This window comes from Spea bombifrons, chromosome 6 (assembly GCF_027358695.1).
Source record: "Spea bombifrons isolate aSpeBom1 chromosome 6, aSpeBom1.2.pri, whole genome shotgun sequence".
Lineage (NCBI taxonomy): Eukaryota > Metazoa > Chordata > Amphibia > Anura > Pelobatidae > Spea > Spea bombifrons.
The window spans coordinates 23,616,238-23,637,622 of record NC_071092.1 but is presented as its reverse complement, the minus strand read 5'-3'; the positions used below and the strand labels follow the sequence as shown (position 1 = coordinate 23,637,622).

Genomic DNA, 21,385 nt, shown 5'->3' with positions numbered 1-21,385 from the left:
TCTGGCATGATCTTCCTGAAGTAAACCCCTGCCGGGATTTGTGTGTGTGTCTGGATGGACATGTATATGTGCGTGTCCGGATTTGTGTGTGTCATTATGTGTGTCTCCCTTTTCTCAGGTTAGGATTGTATCAAACATTCTATACTTCGCTCTTGGGTTTTTATGTCCCAGGTGCAATATCTTGCATTTATCCACATTAAATAACAATTGCCACAGCTCTGACCATTTTTCTAATTTACCTAAATCATTTGTCATTAGGCTTATCCCTCCAGGAACATCAACCTTAACCAGCCTGGATGTGTATGTGTGTCTTGGTATGTTAGCATGTGTGTCTGGGTATGTGTGTGTCTGGATTTGTATGTGATTATGTGTGTGTGTGTCTGGAATTGTGTGTGTGTCTGGGTATATTAGCACGTGTGTCTCGATATGTGTATGTATGTAAGCATGTTGTCTTGGTATGTGTGTGCCTATCTGAGTATGTGTGCATGTCTGGGTTTTTGTGTGTGTTTCTGGTTATGTGTGTGTCTAGGCTTGTATATGTGTGTCTGTCTGGGTATATATGTGTTTGTGTATGAGTGTGTGTCTGGGTATGTTAGTGTGCTTGGGTGTGTTAACATTTCTAAATACAGACAGCCTTCCAACTCCCCTTATGTTTTCTCCGCAAGCCTTGCTTCTTTCTTCACTGAGATCTACTGGTTTTACTCCTCTGTTACTACCTTTCCTATATTTTTTCCACAGCGGGTCTTAATGTTATTTCTATCTAATACAATAGTCTCTAATGTCCTCTCTCTGTTATTTTCTCCCACTGTGGATCTTGCTCCTTTCTCTAAACTACTGTGAAAGCTAACTCAAGAGTTAGATGTGCTATTTCCTTTATCACCTTCGCATTATACTTTATGCTTTTATCGGCTTGTGAAGGATAAAAGGCAAACAAAAACCTCCAGCTGCTTGCTCTCTCCTGTTCTAGAATCATAAGAAAGGCAGCAAAAAAAGACAGACCTTTAAAGTCACATCCAGATATTTCCACCACACAAATGTACAAGCAAAGAGTTAAGTATCAGAAGTTCGAGGTTTATGTTTCTCCTACTCTGCCAAATATTACTAGTGTGTAACTGGATACATCCATACTATCTGGAAATGTAAGATCATCTTTAATTTATTGTTTGAATTTCGGGTATTTCATTATGGGCTCCCATGTTTCAACGGAACTCAATTTGAGTTGATTTCAATACTGACCTCAGAATATGTAACTGCATTTCTGTTTTTGTGTATATAATGTTTGAAAGCAAGCATTTAATTGTGGGATGTATACTGTTACAGAACACACATAATATTTCTGCTGATTTGGACTTTTGAAATCACACCAGGCATTTCTAGACACAATAACCCAACAAAGATCTGTCTTTGAAACAGGGGAAAGCTGGCACCTTTTAGCCCAGGGGACAGGCAAAGCGGAGCTGCCCCATCAGCCCATTGTGCACCTCCTTTTGGTCATTTACACACTTATATACACACTCACGCTACAAACATATGTACACTAACACACATATTTACATACTCAGGTTAACAAACATACACACGCATGCTAACACTCCCGCTAACACACACTTACACATAACAATCACACTAATACACACATTCACACTCATACTAACACACACAGTTGTAATAACACACTTGCACAGTCATGCTCACAACCCCATTAAAACACACACATACCTAATCCCAGTAACATACATGCGTGCATATATACTCAATCTCTTTCTAACACTCTTTCTTATCATCTCTCTCATTTTCTCCCTTTCTCACTGCCTCCCTCACTTATGCACACCCTTACCCCTTCTCTCACTCCTTCATTCCTCTAACCCCCTCCCCCCTTAAACTCATTCTTTGGTAATTATAGCCAATAAATGTGGTTGTAGGAACATGTAGGTTGTACACAAAGCCGATGGAGATGACAATGCACAATGCATTGCATGGTAGGCTCACATAAGAATGGGTTACATACTGTAATTGTGCTATAGAAACAAAGTCTAGGTAGAAAACACACATGCCTACACATATGGCAGCCTTCTTGTACCTTTGAGGGCTACGACTCAACTTGATCATAATCATGACAGAAGGTGATGGGAATTGTAGTCCACAAAAATGCATCTGGTAAGTTTTACCTTTTAAAAAATAAAAATGAATTCTTGTTTCTCTGGGTTTTTTTATTAATTTTTTATGGGGGTTATATGGGGTGCACCTGCAACATCACAGGTCCCTGCATGGTAGCAGGGATTAGGCTTTTTATCACCATGTCAGCCGTCTGATCTCACAATAGATCAGCTGGTAGCACGCTGTAACTTTTACTTCTTTCAGTGCTTGTTGTCATGGTAGCCAGCAGCCATATTAGGTCACCTGCTCCAAGGACCGATCAAGAGGATTTTAACTTTACTCTTTATAGTTGAAGAAGCCAGTGATTGGTCTGAAAACATTCAGCCACTTTTTCTTCACATTTGACATTAACGCAAAGGCTTTCCTCTTTAACAGAAGTGTACAGTTTAACATGCCAGACTACGTCTGGGGAAAGGGTGAAACTGGCTACCGATCAGCACAAGAGACAGTAGCCAGAAATAGTTTTTTTCAGTATGGCTTTTGGCGATTGTGGATTCGATATCCTAAAGTGCAAGCACATCCACAGTATGTGGTTGGCATCCTAGGACTTTAGTGTTAGCTGTGCTGTTCCACACAAATATATACTGGTTCTGAGTACCTATATACAGGCTACCAGTTTTTAGAACAGCAAGGAAGAACTGAAATCATGTTCTAGGACATTTTCTGCTTATAACCCTGAATGTGCTGAACTGAATAAAGCTAGCCCAAATCACAATGATATAACACAGCAGAGTCCTAGTATACAAATGTGTGCTATAAATGGCATAGCGCGCGTACAGAACGCGCGTGCTGTGCACTAAATAATACAACTTTTTGTGTGAAGTCCTGAGTGCCAGGTAATAAGCCATAAACTCCATCTGCATTTTTGTGCCTATGCCTGAGCACGAGAAAACTGATTGCACATTTAATTCAGGAAAGAATCATTTTTTTCCACCCTGCTGTGGTTTAACCAGAAATGGCTTTATAGTTGTTTGTATGACTCTCTCAGAAATCAACAGAAATGTACCCTAGTAAAGGTTAATCTTGATAAGCTTGTTTCCTTCCTCTTTTCTTTTGTAACAGCACAGGTTCTGCAAAATAATCGTTACCGATACGTCAAATACCTAGATTCTACCAGATGCAAATCTAAGATTTGATTTATACAACATATGTATAAGCAACCACAGACAGTTATAGAGACCTTGCTGTGAAATATCATGAGATAATCAAAGATCAAGAAATTCATAAAAATGGAGCAATATTAATGTTAAAAAAATAGAAATTAAAAGACGGTTTATATTAAACCATAATCTTTAAAAAAAAAGTACAGGTCCCTAAATAGGTTCCGATATATGTAATCCAAAAATCGTTAAAGCTCAATAAATATGGCCAACATCCTTGTATGTCAAAAACTGGTTGTTACATTACTGGTACTCTTTTTATGCTTGAAAACAAGTATACTTTATGTTATCACAAGATATAAACATCCTTATCATACTCCCAACTATTTCATGTGCCCATATCAGGGTACCGTTGTTGGGGGGTGGGGATAGAGGTGGGGCCGGACCACCCATCTATCCTACCAAACTGGCCCTCAGTTTCAATGCATCACAAGGTGGCCACCAGCTGCCCTAGATATCTGTATTTTACAGCTCGTTGACCTGGTCAGGAGGATCAGATCTCCTTTCCAGCTCATGATTCTCACTTCCTCCAAGAGCAAAATAGAGGGACATAAATCAACAAGGGCACAGATCTCTAAACGTTCCCTTTAGAAAAGATCCTGCCACCACAGTAAACCCAACCGATGTAGATGGAGGTATTGGAGCAATTTCCAGGAAAGGGGGAGGGGCAGAATAACTTTTAGTTCATGTGGCTGCCTGCTTGCTAGTTACACCACAGCAGGTTGGCCCAACAAAACTTGTTTTTACTACCTATTCAGTGATTAGTTTTTTTTAAATGCAATTATGATAAAAAGGTATTTTAAGTAAAGTAAAGTATTCTAAATAAAACAAATATTACATAGAAAATGCAAAAATAACAAACCTGGAAGACAGTTACAATGGCCCACAACAGTGAGTCAAAGTTCTTGCGGTCAGGAACGGTGTCTCCAGAATCAGTTCTTAAGCTGAATTTACATCCAAAGATATGCATTCCTAGGATACTGCACAGTGTTAAAGAGAATATTAGCCATTATACATCTTATAATGTGAATTTCACAAAGAAAACAACATACAAGTTGAATGTTATGATTATTTTTGGTGGCTAAGTAAACTAAGTTTATGCAGTTTATACAAAGTATGTAACAAAATAGTGTCTGAATGTGTTAAGGGGACCTTCTTCATCTTTGAGAATTACAGAAAACCCAAAATAAGTGAAAAAAGGCAGTTTTCTTAATAGTGACATTCTTGGCCATTTGTAAGAAGTGTTAATAACACTTGTGAATATGTCAGAAGAACATCATAACATTAGTCCTTGCTTTACAAAACATTGCAAATTACATAATTTTATACCCACTGTACACCGTTCCAATGCACTTGCACAACCTGAAACGTTAAGTATGTTTTTCAATCAAATTAAATTGAGCATAAAAGAAATAAAAATGAGAATAGCCTATTAATTTGTGATATGGAGATCAAAAGAAAAAAACAAAACATATTTTCTCACCTGAAGATAAAAATGAAAAGCATAAGGAGCATACAGAATGTGGCCACATTGTCCATGGTCTTCATTAGGACGACTAACTGGCGCCTCAAAGCAGGCATAAATCTCACCAGCTTCAGCACCCTCAGAAGGCGGAACGTTCTCAGCACAGAGAGTCCTCCATCATTCTGCCCAATGATTTCCCAGACACTGAGGAAAATAGGAATAACAGTATTAGTTCTGCATAGCAGAATATTATAACACATTGATTAGTCTTAAAAATGATGTTTGTCCATCAAGTTCTCCCTATCATGACTTCTTGAATGAGACACCATAATTGCCTTTATATCAATGTCAATGAATAGTTGAAGAAATGCTAATAATATATTTTCAGCAATGGCCTGTTGAACATGTACATACAGATGAGTTTAGAAAATATAAATCTTAAATGATTATTATGGAGAAGAAGGATCTGAAGCTTTCACATGTATACATATTTCATAGTTGAAGCTCTTTTGTACATACTTAATGATTTGAATGATGCGGTTCTGAAAAAATATGACATCTAATTACATAGACTTTATCAAGGAAGAGGATGAGAGAAAGAATGGCAAAATAATGGTAACAAGAAAGATAACACAAGGCACACAATAACTTAAAAGGTGCTAACACAGCAAGTGAAAGGCAAGAAAGATAAAAATGTGTAAAAATGAAATGTGAAGCATGATATGATCACAGAAATACAAAGAACCAATGAAACAAATGTCAAGTCATCGTACAACAGTTATTGCTTGCAATAAAAAAATCTTATCAGTGAAATAACAAAGAAATTCTGCGCCTGGGAAATGTTTCTGACCAGGACTTCTCTACACTGGGCTGTGTTATGCTGCACCATGGCTTTATGTGATGACCTTGGCAGTTGCCTCTCTTGTCTACCCCTAGATACTCCTCTGGTTATTGGCTGAAACAAAATAACTAAAAGGCAGTGGCAGAAACCTTTGAATTATTACAAAATCATACAAGTCATTCAAATTGTGAAATGAAACATAAATCTATGCTGCATTTTCTTCTTTCATGTTGATGCAAGTCATGCAATTGGCCATATGCTTGTATTTGAGTTATAATTAAGTTGGAGTAATTCAGAGACCTAAATAAACCAATGTTTTACCGTATTAATCTGACAGGGAAAAACAGCATTTGCAAACCTGGCTAGGCCATATACACCACTTAGCTTGATCAGGGCTGGGGATTCATATCTGCACTTTAAGGACAGCGGCTGATTAAATGGCTTATATGTGACTGCCTGCTGGATACCCTATGTCACACGCTAAGCACTTACACTTTTGTAAATACACTAATAGATGATAGCAGCAATAATGGTAGGACACTTCATATGGCATGGCCCACTAAGTGTTTGACTTCTTTGGCCAATGTCCAGCCCAGGCCAGGTCAGGGGGGGACCATACCTGATGATGACGATAATGCCATCAAAGATGTTATATGGGTTTCTGAGATAGTCAAACAGGCCAAAGGCTGAAAGTTTCAGCATCATTTCCAGGGCAAACATGCTGGTGAAAACAATGTTGCTGATCTCCAGAATGTTGGTGAGCTCCTCAGGCTGTTGAAAGAACAAAGTTAAATGTTACAATCATGGAAGAAGCACACATCAGGTTCTGTGGAGGCTCCCTCTGTATTAACATATTTGTGCATATTAAAGTTAGTGGTAAAAGTACAAAGTCAGCAAGATGATTATAAAAAGGAATTGTCACATTGAACCGGATTTATTTAGTTTTTTTCTATTCACTGGAGGATGTCCAGATTATCTTTTCTTATGTTACTCATTTTTCTTTGTACACATATCTGGAAGCTGAAAAGTACTAAACATTACATTCATAATCCAAAGGTTTAAGCAAACCTATAAACCTGGGTGAAATTATTTTTTTACCAAAGGATAAAGTGCAGTATTCACAGTTTAACTCAGAGTTGCCCCAAGGTGTACTAACTTGAGTCACGATCGAATTCAAGAACCAAGCTTTGGAAATCTCCTACTGCATTGTCGTGGTGCAAGGCTTGATAGGCTTGGCTAATTACAGCGCCAAGAAAAAGTAAACAAACCCTTTGGCATTACCAGCATTTACTAATTTATAAATGTGTCTTAAAATATGATATGATCTTCATCTTCACCTAAGTTACAATAATGAACAAACAGAATCAGTTTTAACTAATAGCACATAGCTTTTAGTAATGTTCTTATCCATATTAAATAGATCATTCAAACATTCACAGTGTGGGTTGGAACCCCTAGGCTAATTACTTCTACAAAAGCTAATTGGAGTCAGGAGATAGCAAATCTGGAGTCCTATTAATGAAATTAGATTGTAGGTGTGTTTTAGAGCAACTTTGACATAAAAAAAACACTGAAACATTTTGAGTTTGTTGTTCTAAAGAAGCACCTGCTGATGTGAACCATGCCTCACAAAAAACATTTCTCAGAAGACCTACAATCAAGAGTTTATATATTCATCAGTCCACAGTTAGACAAATTGTTTATAAGTGGAAATAATCTAGAAGTGTGACTTCTCCTCCTCGAAGCAGGTGCCCAGCCAAGATAACATGGCCACAGCGTAAAATGATCAATGAGGTAAAAAAGAATCCTAGAGTAACAGCTAAAGGCTTGAAGGAATCAGATCCCAGACTTTTACCCATAAGAGATGCTGAGGAATGACCTTAAGCATCATACATCCTAGGAATATGGCTGAACTGGAATATGTTCTGAAAGCAAAAATGGTCTAAACTTCCTCCTGAAGGTTGTGTAGGTCTGATTTCCAGCTACCGGAAGCACTCGTTTAAGGTTATTGCTGCCAAAAGAAGTTCGACCAATTATTAAATCCAAGGGTTCACTTACTTTTTCCACCAGCACTGGGAATGTTTAACGGGTTTGTTCAAAACATAAAAGATTATCGTTGTGAGTTATAAGCACGTTGTGTTTATCTATACTTGTGACCAGGGTTAGGAACAATTAATGCAGAAAACCAGGTAAATGCAAACGGTTCATTTATTTTTTCTTGCCACTGTTTGTCTCCAAAAAGGGCTGAGCTGGCCTTCCAAAGGCGACAATAAATTAAAAGGTACTTCCCAACTCAATGCAGCGGCAACCCAAGGGAAGACAATAGGGTAGACTGCTTGTATAACTGCACATATAACACAACTGATTCTCATGAAATCAATCAAACCTTTACTTGCACAGGAGGAAGGCAAAGTTGAAAAGTTTTCTATTCCACCTGAAGAAGCCACATTACTTGCGAAACACGTTGAGGACATTAAGTAAAGATTTGATTGATTTCACGAGAAGAACCAGATTTTATGTATCCTCTTGTGAGTCCTTATATTACACTGATTTATATTTTGCGTTATATGTGCAGTCTACAATATTGTATTTTCTTCTTTTTTTCCAACTGTGCAAGCGCCCCTTAGTGGATCTCTTGACAGCCAGAGACAAAACAAGGTCAACAGATATGGCAAGGTCAAAACCGGGAAGGCAAGAATAATAAGCAATAATTACCAAACTGGTTCAGTACATGTGTGAGAAAGAGGGGGACATTTTAATAATCATAATAATATAAAAAAACGTTATATTTCATATATGCAGATAATCAAAATGTTTAAAATTATTTGTCTTGTAGCATTTGCATATCCAAGATATGATAGGCTAAAAATGTGCAACATATAACACTTCCTGGCACATTAGCAAGTGACAGGTGAGCATCTCTGCATAATTATTAGCAGATATGACTAACCCCTTAAAGAGTAACTATGCCCCTTTGTACTCATTACATTACTGTATGGTATTATACAGAATATTAATGTTTACTATTATCATTTTCTCAAGTGAATGTGTTTTATGCAAATATTAATACTGCAAAAAAAAAATCCATGCAGCACAAACACACAGAAAAACCAAAAGCCAGTGTTCATTAGACAGAGCTCTGTTTTTTATTAACTCTAATTATTTAATGTGTTTTGTGCAGTGTACCTCCAACTGAGCTTTGTTTATTAATGCCTCAAATATTATCCAAATGACTTCACAGCAAAGGAACCCTCACGTTGATAATGGCTTTTAAAACTAGGTAGCAGGGAAATCCTGGAATTCCGTGGCATATATTCCCTAAGGGCCAAGACAGTCTAAGAATAGCTGCACAAAGTATTCATTCAGTATTCACTAAGGATGAGGGAACATTTAACTGCCTCAGACTTTGAGTTTTAAGAGAAAATCAGTGCTAAGCTTTGGTGAGTTACTCAGCTCTGAATCTCATTTGTGGCAACCAAAGAAAAGACTCTCCTCTTGGGCATTTTCTTGCTGACACACAAAGGGTGTCTACTAAGGCACAAGAGGTATGGTTTAATTTTCTCTCCAAATCATATATGCCAGACCTTGTCGGGATAGCATTGTCCAAAATGTCTTGGTATGTTGAAGGGGACTTACCAAGACATTTTAGACAATGCTATGCTTCCAACTTTGTTGGAACAGTTTGGGGAAGGCCATTTTCTATTCCAGTATGACTGTGCCCCAGTGCACAAAGCAAGGTCCATAAAGATGTGGTTGGGTGAGTTTGGTGAGGGAGAACTTGACTGGCCCGCACAGAGCCCTGACCTCAACCCCATCTAACACCTTTGGGATGAACTGTAAAGGAGATAGCAAGACAGACCTTCGTGTCCTACATCAGTGCCTGACCTTACAAATGCTCTACTAGATGAATGGGCAAAATTTCCCACAGAAACACTCCAAAATCTTGTGGAAAGCTGTTATAGCTGCAAAGGGGAACAAACTACATTTCGATGTTTATGTATTTAGAATACAATGTCATAAAAGTCCCTGTTGGTGTAATGGTCAGTTGTCCCGAAACGTTTGTGCATATAGTCAGGGGTTAACTAGAAAACAGAGTGCCCCCAACTTCAACAACTGGTCTGTGCCATCATTGCCCCTAAACAACTTGTGTATGCCTGCTTTGCCCCCTCCCGACATACACATATGGCACACATATGTAAACTAACAAAAATTACACACACTTAGAATGAATGGGTACGTGTGTGTTAGTATGACACACACGTTATCTCACCTCACTTACACATCCATGCTCACACGCAAACACCTACACATCCATGCTCACACAAACCATGAAACATCCATGCTCACATACACACAATTGCACCTCCATACTCACACACAATTACACATCCATACTCACACACACAGTTACACATCTATAATCACACACACAATCCATGCTCACACAAACAATTATACATTCATGCTCACACACACAATTATACATTCATGCTCACACACACAAGTATACATCCATACTCACACACACACAATTACACATGCATGCTCACATACATACATATATATACACAAACACATATACATACACCCCACCTGCCCCCACTTAACTCTTACAGCTCCTGCTGCTTTCTCTCCGGCTGCTCGCATACTGTATGGGTAGCCTCTGTTTCACCACAGGGTCATGTGATGCACCGTGACCCTGATACGTTCCTGTCTCCCTGTGCCAGTTCAAAATAGTTTAGAAAGGGCCCTTCCAACCTAGAATGGTGTGTTCCAGGTCAGAAGGGCTCTTTCTAAACTATTTTGAATCGGTATGAGGAGACAGGAACAAGGGGTTGCAGGGGTCACCCCGGTCCCCCTAGAAGCACAGGTCACACTATAGAAGCCCTGGCAGAAGTACCGGCCAGCAGCAGCGGAGGTTGTCTGCGCGCATTGCACAGACCTCCACCGGCTGCCCCACCAGACACCATGGAGTCTGAAGCACAGGGGACCAGTCTAGGTCCCACTGGTAAGTCGTGTGGAGTAAGAGTGGCATGAGGGGGTATAATGGTTTTCTGGAGGCAGAGTGGCATATAGGGGTGTATAAAGGCATATCAGGGAGGCAGAGTGGCATATAGGGGTGTATAAGGCATATCTGCGTGGAGAGTGGCAAATTGGGGGTTAAAATGCATATCTGGGGGGGCAGATGTGCATAACTGGGGCAGCGTGGCAAATAAAAGGAAATAAAAACAAAAAATTGTTTTTCTCAATCATAGTTTTTATTAAATATGAAAAAATTGTGAAAGTGAATTAATATTTACTAGTAAAACTGTTTTCCTATAGAGTAGTCTTATATTCAGGCTTTTTCTTTTTTTCCTAAATTAATATTCAAATTTTGGGGGGGTCGTCTTATAATCAGGTTCATCTTTTAATTGTTCAAATACGGTATATTCCTGATCTTGTAAAAAAAAGAAACCCATGATATTTTTCCCTTGTGTGCTATAAAGTAATATGCACACATGTACAAAGTGGCAGCACATAAGTACATGCATCGAAATCACTGATAAATAAATAAATAATAAATAATAAAATGATGATTACTATTTTTTTTACTTCTTACCTAATTAGGAGAGGTTTCAGAGTGGTGTTAAGCAGTAAATTAGTGCAGCTTAAGTATTCTTAAAACACATTAGCAGTGAAAAGAAGGCAAGCTGAGAACAACACTAAAACACATCATGTTCCAATTTAGCTCAAGTGTTTTGCTTAGGAAATATGTGTTTTACTAGGCTTCTAGGCTGCAAATGGACTCTGTTACCTAAACTGTCAATATGAAGAATACATAAAAACAATTTATACCTTGTGCTCGCAATGTTGACAAAAACAAAATCAGATCACATGCCCACTTCACAAGTGTCCTTTCAGATGGGCAGTCCCTCTTAGATCCAAATGCCTGTGTCCTACAGTGTGTCTGTAAAGATTGTGTATTACTGCATTGCACTCTCCCATACTATCAGGGCTGGATTAAGGAGCACATGGAGCAATTACTCCAGGACCACAGTCAGAGTGGTAGGAGGCCCAGAAACCCCATTCTGTAATAGTAGCCTGAGCTCCTCGAACTAGAGTGTCCACATGTCCCGGATTGCCCGGGACAGTCCCGCAATGGGACTTTAAGTCCCGGGTCCTGGGCAGCCTCAATGAGGAGTCTGAGTGAAGGAGGTCTCAGCCAATCAGGAAAGACTTCTCAACTCTCCTGATTGCCTGAGCGTTCAGAAGCTGAGTCCCTCCTTCACACCAACTCAGAGTAAGCTGCAGCCAGAACCAGGTATGTGTGTTTGACTGTGTGTATGTGACTGTGTTTGTTAGTTTGTCACAGTGTTTGGCTGTGTGACTGTGTTTGTCAGTTTGTCACAGTGTTTGGTGGTGTTACTGTGTTTGTCTGTTTGTGTGACTGTGTTTGTCTCTTTGTGTGACTGTGTGTGTAATGTCTGGTAATAGAGGAGTTAATGCTCTGAATCTACTCATGCCTGGTATTAGATGGGGTTACCATTCTATATCTACTCATATCTGTAAGGATAAAATGTATTTTACGTGTATGTGACGATGCGCATATGCGAATCAGTGTATAAATGGTATAAATAAACACGAAGAATGGATGGAAGAAAGAGGGTCAAAATTAGCTTAGAGTTTTAGAGTTAAGGTTAAGGATTCTAGTGGACTGGTTAAATAATCTTAATTAAATTAATTACATTTATTAATGATCTTCATTAAATCAAAACTTTAGTGAGTCTTAGGCATTGTGAGAAATGGCAGGCGGAGGCTCACCAAGTCTCACACAAAATAAGCTCACTCTGTAAAATGCTCAGATGTGGTACAGCAGTGTCAGATAAACCACCAATGTTTAAGATTACATTTTCCTGTAATTAAAGTTTGATATTAATGCCTAACTGACAAATATCTATACTAACCATATTTTTTATCTTTCTGTAAAACACAAAAGCATATTATTTAGGATGTTTGACATCCTAACCATTGACTAATGTTTTTCCTTTCTGTATAATAAAAATGTTTTTTTAAAAAAACAATAAAAACAATGTTAAATAAAGCAGTCACAATGAAATGAATGGATCCCCTGTCTGCTTTGCTCTTATATAGGCTCTTCATTACGAGTCTGCTTTTTTTCCCTTTGAACGATGCAGCAGAGCCATTGGACAGGCTCTCAGCATTATGTGACAGGAGTGAGCTGATTGGACAAACGAAGATCAGGTCACTCAATGCCCCTCCTCTTGGCGAGATTCTCCTCCTCTTAGTGTAGTTAAAATGACGGCCGCGGTGACAGAACGAATGAACAAAGATTTTCATATCGCGCACATTAATTTTTTGTTTCTTTTGTCCAATGTTACATTTGTTTGTTTGTCATTCAGACAAATGGACGAAATGGTAACATTTGGCACAAAAACGCATTCGCCTAAAAAAGTGAAAGCGCAAGTTTATTTAAAGCCATGACTGCAAACTCTACCACCAACTCTCCCTTTATGGAATAGATTCCAGCTTGTCTCCAATAACTCATTCTTGTCCTATTGTTAGGTCACTGATTTTGTTGATTGGCTCACTCAGTTTTTATAAGGACGGGGACAGAAAATAATGATGTGAGATGTCAGAATAGGAAATTGATTAAATAATACAGACTGCCACTGATCTCAGCCTTTATGAGAGGAACGTTTAAACTAATATCTTGATAGGACATTTCAGAGGTAGCATATTCTGAAATGGACTGGGAATGAAAATCAGCCCTGTCATCTAGATACACACAGCCATGTGCTACACTAAATGCTACAGGACCAGATCAGCTGCCCAAGCAATAAAAAAGGTATATGAGACATACTGGGCCTATGTATATTTTATACACATGTACAAAACATAATGATCATACATCCTCCAAGTTTATGCTTGTGCTGTAATTTACATTATATTAACCATATTAGTAATCACTAAATGCAGGCAGCCATTTACCCTGATTTCTAGAGAAATTCAATTTCAACATACCCAAAATTCTAATTCTAACATAAAGAGAAAATATGGTGTCTACTAGTATATACTGTCTGACTGAGATGTGCTAACATGTTAACTATATTACGAGATTATCTGCACCACATTAAGGGCCATTGATATAACACTATGGTGACCACTCAGGCTATGCGGCAGGTGCTGGGGTGGAATTACTGCCTCTTTAAAATATGCATATATATTTTTAACAATAGCAAACGTAAAAACTCATACATTTTTTTGATTCTGTTGGCTCCCTGAGTGTTGTCTTCATTTGTTTTGCTTCTAGGATATATACTTGGCTTCCTTTGGGATTAATCTGTCCATTATTCTTGATTTTAAAACAAAGTAATCTTTTTATGTTTCAGTTGCAAGCTTTTATCACTTCACATATTTTTGATATCTAGTGTCACTACCCATATTCTTGTTAACAAAACTGGAGACTTTTTTTGTTAATTAGTCTTGAGCAGTTTAACAACCCTGAACAAATTAAATTAATCCCCTTGGTTTCTAAATTAATTTTCTCTCCCATTTTCCTTTAGTGAAATGTGATGAAACTTAAGCTCGTAACCATCTTTTCTCAAACACATTTACTAATAAAATCTGTACACAGCTCCATTAATGCTAGCAGCCTAAATGTGCCCATAAACTTTTCCTGTAAATAACAGCCCTGATTGCAAAACTATTCAGTCTTAACATAGTTTTTCACAATACAGTTGTGGTTTTTATGATAAATTTAAAAGTCACAAGACTGAAATAAATTTGAGGTCAATTAGTACAAAATTAAACTATATAGAAATACACCACATGTATCTTTTTTAGTACTCAAGTTCCCTTATTCATTTTCCCATTCACTTTGTTTTCAATGCCCTCTATACCTCTATTATATCTCATGTTTGACTTTCCACTGTCCATGTCACCTTAACTCATGAACAAAGCTGGTAACTTGCTGGGTTTCATGCAGAGTCTTCAAGGAATAACTCAGGGAATCCAACCTTGCGAAGTTACTACGTATGCTCATGAAATTATGTCTTCTTCGTCAAGATCAGCTACCTCTTTCCTCTTCTGTTTTTTTCACAGTAACTCCTTTCCCACTTAATACCATACATTTTACACCCCCTATCCCTCCATCATCTTCTCCCAACAGGTTCTATTTTCAAACACCTCCTGCATGCAAAATAGCTTGGGGCAGAGGAAGAGGCTAATGAAGGGATTCTGCAGACCCCCACCTGCATTTGCAAAAGCAACACCACAAATATTTAAAGGGACCATGCCGCTATCATATGCATAAAAGTGCAGATGTGTCCTGTTAAATTCTATACCCTACTCCTATTACCACTTCTGAAAACTGGGGTTTATCCACTATACTATGATTTAAAGGTGAGACTTACCTTACCGTGCATCCAGACTGTTTCTCTTGGGGAAAGACTGATCTCCCCAGAGCAGTCCAATCATAAAGCATAATTACAATGGTGAAAATAGATGTTTCATCGCAACTTACCAGCAACTCTTGGTTTACTCAATAAACCCCAATATGGCAGTACATGTGTGGGTTTTAACTACAAATATTCCATATGACAGCTGAACACGAAAATCAATTCCCAATGTTGAGGAATAAAGACTTGGATTCTTTTCAAATTCTAGTAATGTGTTTCATTTGCATCTGTCTTGCACCTGGGCAACTGGGACACAGTATGCTATTTTTCCAATCTACAGTAATCTGGCACGGGGCTGCGTTTATACATCTGATATTTTTTTTCAGTGGCTTTTCTACCTCTGGGACAAGTTCAGATGCTAATTTGGAACAACGGGTCTATTAATAAGAGTATTCTTGCTACATAATTACTGTCATATCAGGAAAACATTCCAAATGATCCTTTATCTGCATTTACATCGTTATGGAAACATGCATGAGAGTTTAGTTTAAAAACAATGTGCTACAATACTATAGTAAGTACTATAGTACTGTAGTAAGTCAGGACATCTGAATGTTTGTGTTGTCATCCATGGCTCCGCCGACATACAGGGATTCACCCTATGGAAAAAATTGTTTCCTCCCCTTTCCAGCAGGCACAGTGCACGCTAAAATGATGATGACCCTAATATAAGGATTGCAACCGAGACATAAACTGAGTAGTCAGGATTACCCCGCTAAATGGCACTCTTGGCAGCTGTGTGGATTTTTTGAGATATCATACATACTTTGTGCCTGCTGGTTGTAACCCAAAGTAGCTTTAACTTCTTAAAAGGAAGTTTGGTATTTTAAATCCTATTTAAAATGGAATACATACTATTTACTATCATGAAAGATGCTTATAAAGAATAATAATGAAACAGTTACAAAATTTACATAACACATCCCTGTCCCATGGAAGAAAAATGAGTGATGTAAACAATTACATATAAATAATGAATAATTATGGTCTATTCACTAAATGTCCAGTGAATCTAAGTTGGCAGACCAAAAGTACAAATAACAAACTCATCAATCTTAACTTCTTCAAAGTCACAATGAAATACCAAAAACAATGTAGCTTGAAATGCCCTGCCGCATGCCATGTGGGCATAATCCAGCCGTTGGCCGCTGGCCATAAGGTGTCAGAGTTGCCTCGTCATTGCCAGTATGGCCCTGGCACCAAGACAGATTTTGTGGAAATTATGGTCTTAAGGCAGAAGGGCAGCAATAATTCTACTAGTCAAAAATTTTGTATGTTACTTTAAAAATGAATGGTGCTTGCTCATTAAGAATTCAGCACCCAACTATCCACAAAATTAGAAAAAAAAGAGAAAATAGCATATCCCTTTTTAACTAGTTGGCCGTAATGCAACACTTGGGAAGCACGTTTCAGTTAAAGATGATTCTGTCAAGAATGACTTGCAAGCACTCTCATGGTGACTTGCAAGCTCTGTGGACAGGTCATATCAATCAAGTCAGCTCTTTAATCAAACTGACAACTCAGCTTGTTTTGTGAATAGACTTCTGTCTAAGAGTGCGGCAATGTATAAGCCCAGGGGCGGATCCTGTATGTGGCACCCCCCCCAAACACTTTAAACACTGCATAGCTTCTATCGTTATATACTGGCGCAGACATTGAAGGTGGTACAGCATTACTGTTATTGTTATATACAGAGGCAGACATTGATGGGGGTACAGCATAACACCTATCACCATATACTGAGGCCGACATTGACGGGGGTACAGCATAACACCTAACACTATATACTGAGGCAGACATTGACGGTGGTACAGCGTAATCCCTATCACTATACATTGAGCCAGACACTGATAATAGTGCAGCATAACTCCTATCACTATATACTAAGCCAAACATTGATGTGGTGTAGGCCTACCACTTCATTGTCTGGCTTAGGGATGCACCGAAACGAAAATTCTGGACTGAAACCAAAAATCCAGCATTTACCTGTCCGAAACCAAATATGACCCCCCCATCATAAAAAAAAATCTCACACTTTTATTTAAAGTAAGTAACACAGCAAAATAGGACAAAAAAAATCAATAACAATATTACTATATATTATATATATATATATATATATATATATATGATTGTTAACAGCAATCACACTCCTACCATGCCCAGGCATACCCAGATTCCAGCATGTACTAGCTGACTTGGCATGATAGGAGTGTGATTGCTGTGATTGTACATATATATATTGTTATTATTATTGTTCACGGCATGTATACAATAATAATTTATGGAAACATAGCAAGAGATAAAACTACAGGCATAGATGATAGGTTGCACAACCCAAAGCCAGATCTGGCATCCACACTGCCCACATAGAACCTGACCAGCACTAATTCACACTTTCATTCACATAATTAATTCACACAACCATTTATTCTCTCTCATTCACACAAATTTACACATTCATTAATGCATGCTCACAAACTCATTATCTCCCTCATTCAGACAATTCATCCACACATTCATTCAGTCTCTCACTCATTCTCACTATCTACCTTTCCCCCTTTTCTACCCCTTCTCACTATCTACCCCCTCTCCCTCCCTTCTTTCTTTCTTTCTTTCTTTCTCACTATCTATCCCCCTCCCTTCTCACTATCTACCCCCCTCCCCCTTTGTAGTTAAAGTTTTTGGACTTACCATCCAGCGGTGGGAGCACGACACCTCCGTCTTCCTGCTCTGCCACTGCTTCCTGCTCTGCTGCTGCGCTGCTTCACTGCTGAACGCCGAAATATGACGTCATATTTCGGTGCTCAGCATGACATGCCGGCACCGCAACGGAGTTAGAGGCCTCGCGAAGGAGACTGAGGGGCGCCGGGGATCCGGACATGTGGTCACCCTAGCCCGTGGCACCCCCCTGACGAGCGGCACCCGGGGCGGACCGCCGCCCCCCGCTAGGTACGCTACTGCATAAGCCATGGTATAAAAGTATGCCTATTTTCTTGAACCTGTTGAAAACCTATTTATTTATTACTGAGCCATTCACAATGTTTATAAATTGGCATTATACAAATAAAAGATAATAATAATAGCCTTGTTACTGGCATACATTCCTTTTTACTGTAAGTGAATACCTCTATAAAATAATATGCAGATATGTATTTACCTTTTGCCTTGCCCTAGGCCTAACCTATGAAAGCACCCCTAGCCTTCTCTGTGGCAAGCATCTTCACTGTATTAACATGCTCAGTGTACCTCTAAGAATTTCCGTATACAATGTTATATCCTACTGCTATATGTCCTACTGAGCCGGTACAGTCTCCATGGTGTATCAAATATCTCCCTTGTAAACAACCAACTAAGCAGAATGACACCAGGGGGTGACTGCCCAAAAGATGGACTGCCATTTCCCTGGCCCTGCTAACATAGGCCTAGTCGGCCTGGACCACAATACGTCATTCATTGTATGCACTGCTTTTGTGTCAATATGCCAGGTCCTTTTAATACATTTGGAAAGACAACAAAACCATAAATAGTCTAAATTATATCATTTAACATAATTAACAGTATAATATACTATCTGCCAAATCCTACAATGGTATCAGAACACATGTGGTCCAAGACAAAAGATTGCATGGACCATATGAAGAAGACACACCACCTTACTGACTTCTCTACATATTGGATAAATCTGGCATAGAGAATTTTCTATAGCTACATTTAAAGAGACATGAATTTAAGCCTAAACACAGAAACAGGCTGACAAGTGACACAAGTTTCATGGACAGAACACTCAGATGTAGGAACACCGGAGAAATGCAGCAGAAGGTATAATGAAATCTAGCTTTTATTGAGATATACACTTTCTTTAATGTATCTGAGTTCAATACATTTTAACTGAATAATTACTATTATGCTGTAAATCCAAAAATGGCCCCTTAGTACTACTTTCATACTTACTATCTTGTCTATTATTTATGTGAATTGTAATATTATGTTATAAAAATCTAATAGTGTTATAAAATGTCTGAGCTTCTTTCATATGCATTCTTTTTTCTTTTTTAAAACTATGTCTCCATTATGGCTCCAATGAGCTCTTTAACTACTCATAATTGCCCTAGAAATGGCATAGTGATCTGGATCATTTAATCTTTTAGATCTTTAAGAAACAACAAAATTTCCTCATGGTTCCTTTGTGACATTAGATGGAAACTTTTTCTCCTTTGGCAGATACACTTCATATAACATAACAAATGCATTTTGGCCTTATGTACATTGTGGGGGTTGACTTCTGCTTTAGTTGAAACTATTTGTCAATATAATACCTTGTATTGTTATTCCTTATGGAAATGGCTGGACCACAATTTACTAACCTCTTAATTAAATGCCTTGCTAAAGTAATGCAGTTGAATGAAGGAAGAGAGTCTAGGACTCTGAATGTATAATTATGTATTATTCAATTTCCTAGTATGTTGCCTTAAGACCGTCTGGCTGCCATTGATGAGTGGCTGGCAGAAATCTCTTAAACTAGTTATATTAATGGGTCTGCATGTGAGCTTCAATTCTTGTCTCTGTCAACACAGATATCTATTCTGCTCCCTTGTGGTCAGACACAGTTCTTTAGGAGCAATATCACAAACTGGCGCACTATCCATGACTAGGCCCTTTGCAGATGGCAACCAACTAACGATGACACTTTACTTTACATGTATTTTGACAAATTTTAATAATTTCTCTTTGCGACTGCCAAGTTTATCCACTGTTCACTAAATGCTAGGCAGCTCTGAACTTCATCAATGACTATTATTTAGAATTGGTCGCATTTGTTTCTCTGAATGCATAGGTGTTGAGTTTACCACAGCTCCTGTCACATTTTCTGTCACATTTTCCCAGCTGAACATTCATCTGGTAATTTGGTCCTAATAGGCTATTAATCACCTGTCAAAGCAATCCCACTGAGATGGAATGTGCCCTGGCAGAGACGAGCGGAGAGGCGGAGATAAGAGGGACAACTGGCAGAAAGTGACAGGGAAAGGGGAACACACAGGGTGAGAAATACAACATGGTATCTGAAATACACAGGAATAAAAAACCTTCTTAATGTGACAGACATAGTGTGAAGGAAAGTTCAAAAACTAAAAGTATGGATCAGGTTTTGAAGGTCCTATTAGATTTATGTGTATTCTGTGGCAAGGATCTCAGAATCCAGTCTCGAGAACTTTCTTCAGAATGTCCTCGCAGGACCAACAGTGAATCAATCAGTGACACGGTAATTTGACAGATCCATCTGTGCAGATCACAGTGCCACCTGTGCTCATGTTTTAATAAGTACTGAGAACTCCTAAGGAATTACTATAAAAACGCTTTGGCTAACGAGCTGATAGAAAGACATTTTGTTCTAGGCCAGGCAAGTCTTTTGCAGTGCAGAAAGAAGGCAGCCTCTAGATCAGTGGCCATAAACCAATTTAAATATGATGATATACATTTTTTGAGGCTGGAAAATGTTCTTACCATACCATGCTCAATTAGGTAGGTGGTTGCAGGAGCAAATGTAGACATATTTAAACAACAAATGCCAGTGTATAGTACAAAAGCTACACATTGATGTATCATATAATGTAGTGTCTCTTAGTGTATACCCAGATGTTAGGGGCTTGGGAGTCACCATGCAAGAACTTGTAAGTTAATGCCTAGATAAACCTGATGCAAATTTTAAAAATAATACATATAAATCTACCAGGATAATAAATCATAAACCAATGCTTAGGACAGAGTACGGAGACCCTGGTCGTGAGGTGCTGTCTTGAGTAATGTTTAGGGCACCATATACACTCACTGGCCACTTTAATATGTACACCTGTTCAATTGCTTGTTAACACAAATAGCTCATCAACCAATCACATGGCATTTACGTATGTAAATGTGGTCAGGACAACTTGCTGAAGTTCAAACTGAGCTAGGATTTACAGAGAATGGTCCGAAAAAGAGAAAATATCCAGTGAGCGACAGATGTGTGGACGAAAATGCCTTGTTGATGTCAGAGGAGAATGGGCAGACTGGATTGAGAAGACAGAACTCATTCGAGGCAACAGTAACTCAAATAACTCAAACAACCAAGGCATGCATAATACCCTCTCTGAACGCATGCAACACGTCAAACCTTGAAGCAGATGAGCTACAGCAGCAGAAGACCACATCGGGTGGTGGTGTAATGGTGTGAGGGACATTTTCTTGGCACACTTTGGGCCCCTTAGTACTAACTGAGTATGGTTGAAACACGACAGCCTACCTGCGTATTGTTGCTGACCAT

At 38.6% G+C, this 21,385-nt stretch overlaps 1 protein-coding gene across 1 annotated transcript in view; it reads right to left on the bottom strand.

Moving 5' to 3' along the window:
• The window catches only part of CACNA1I (calcium voltage-gated channel subunit alpha1 I), a 67,778-nt gene extending 46,393 nt beyond the window's left edge, over positions 1–21,385 (bottom strand). Inside the window, exons 1-4 of the mRNA XM_053470282.1 lie at positions 21,365–21,385; positions 6,243–6,394; positions 4,801–4,986; positions 4,180–4,297 (exon numbers count right to left, since the gene is read on the bottom strand). Coding sequence (XP_053326257.1) covers positions 4,180–4,297; positions 4,801–4,986; positions 6,243–6,394; positions 21,365–21,385 — 477 coding nt within the window. The remainder of the gene's footprint in view (positions 1–4,179; positions 4,298–4,800; positions 4,987–6,242; positions 6,395–21,364) is intronic.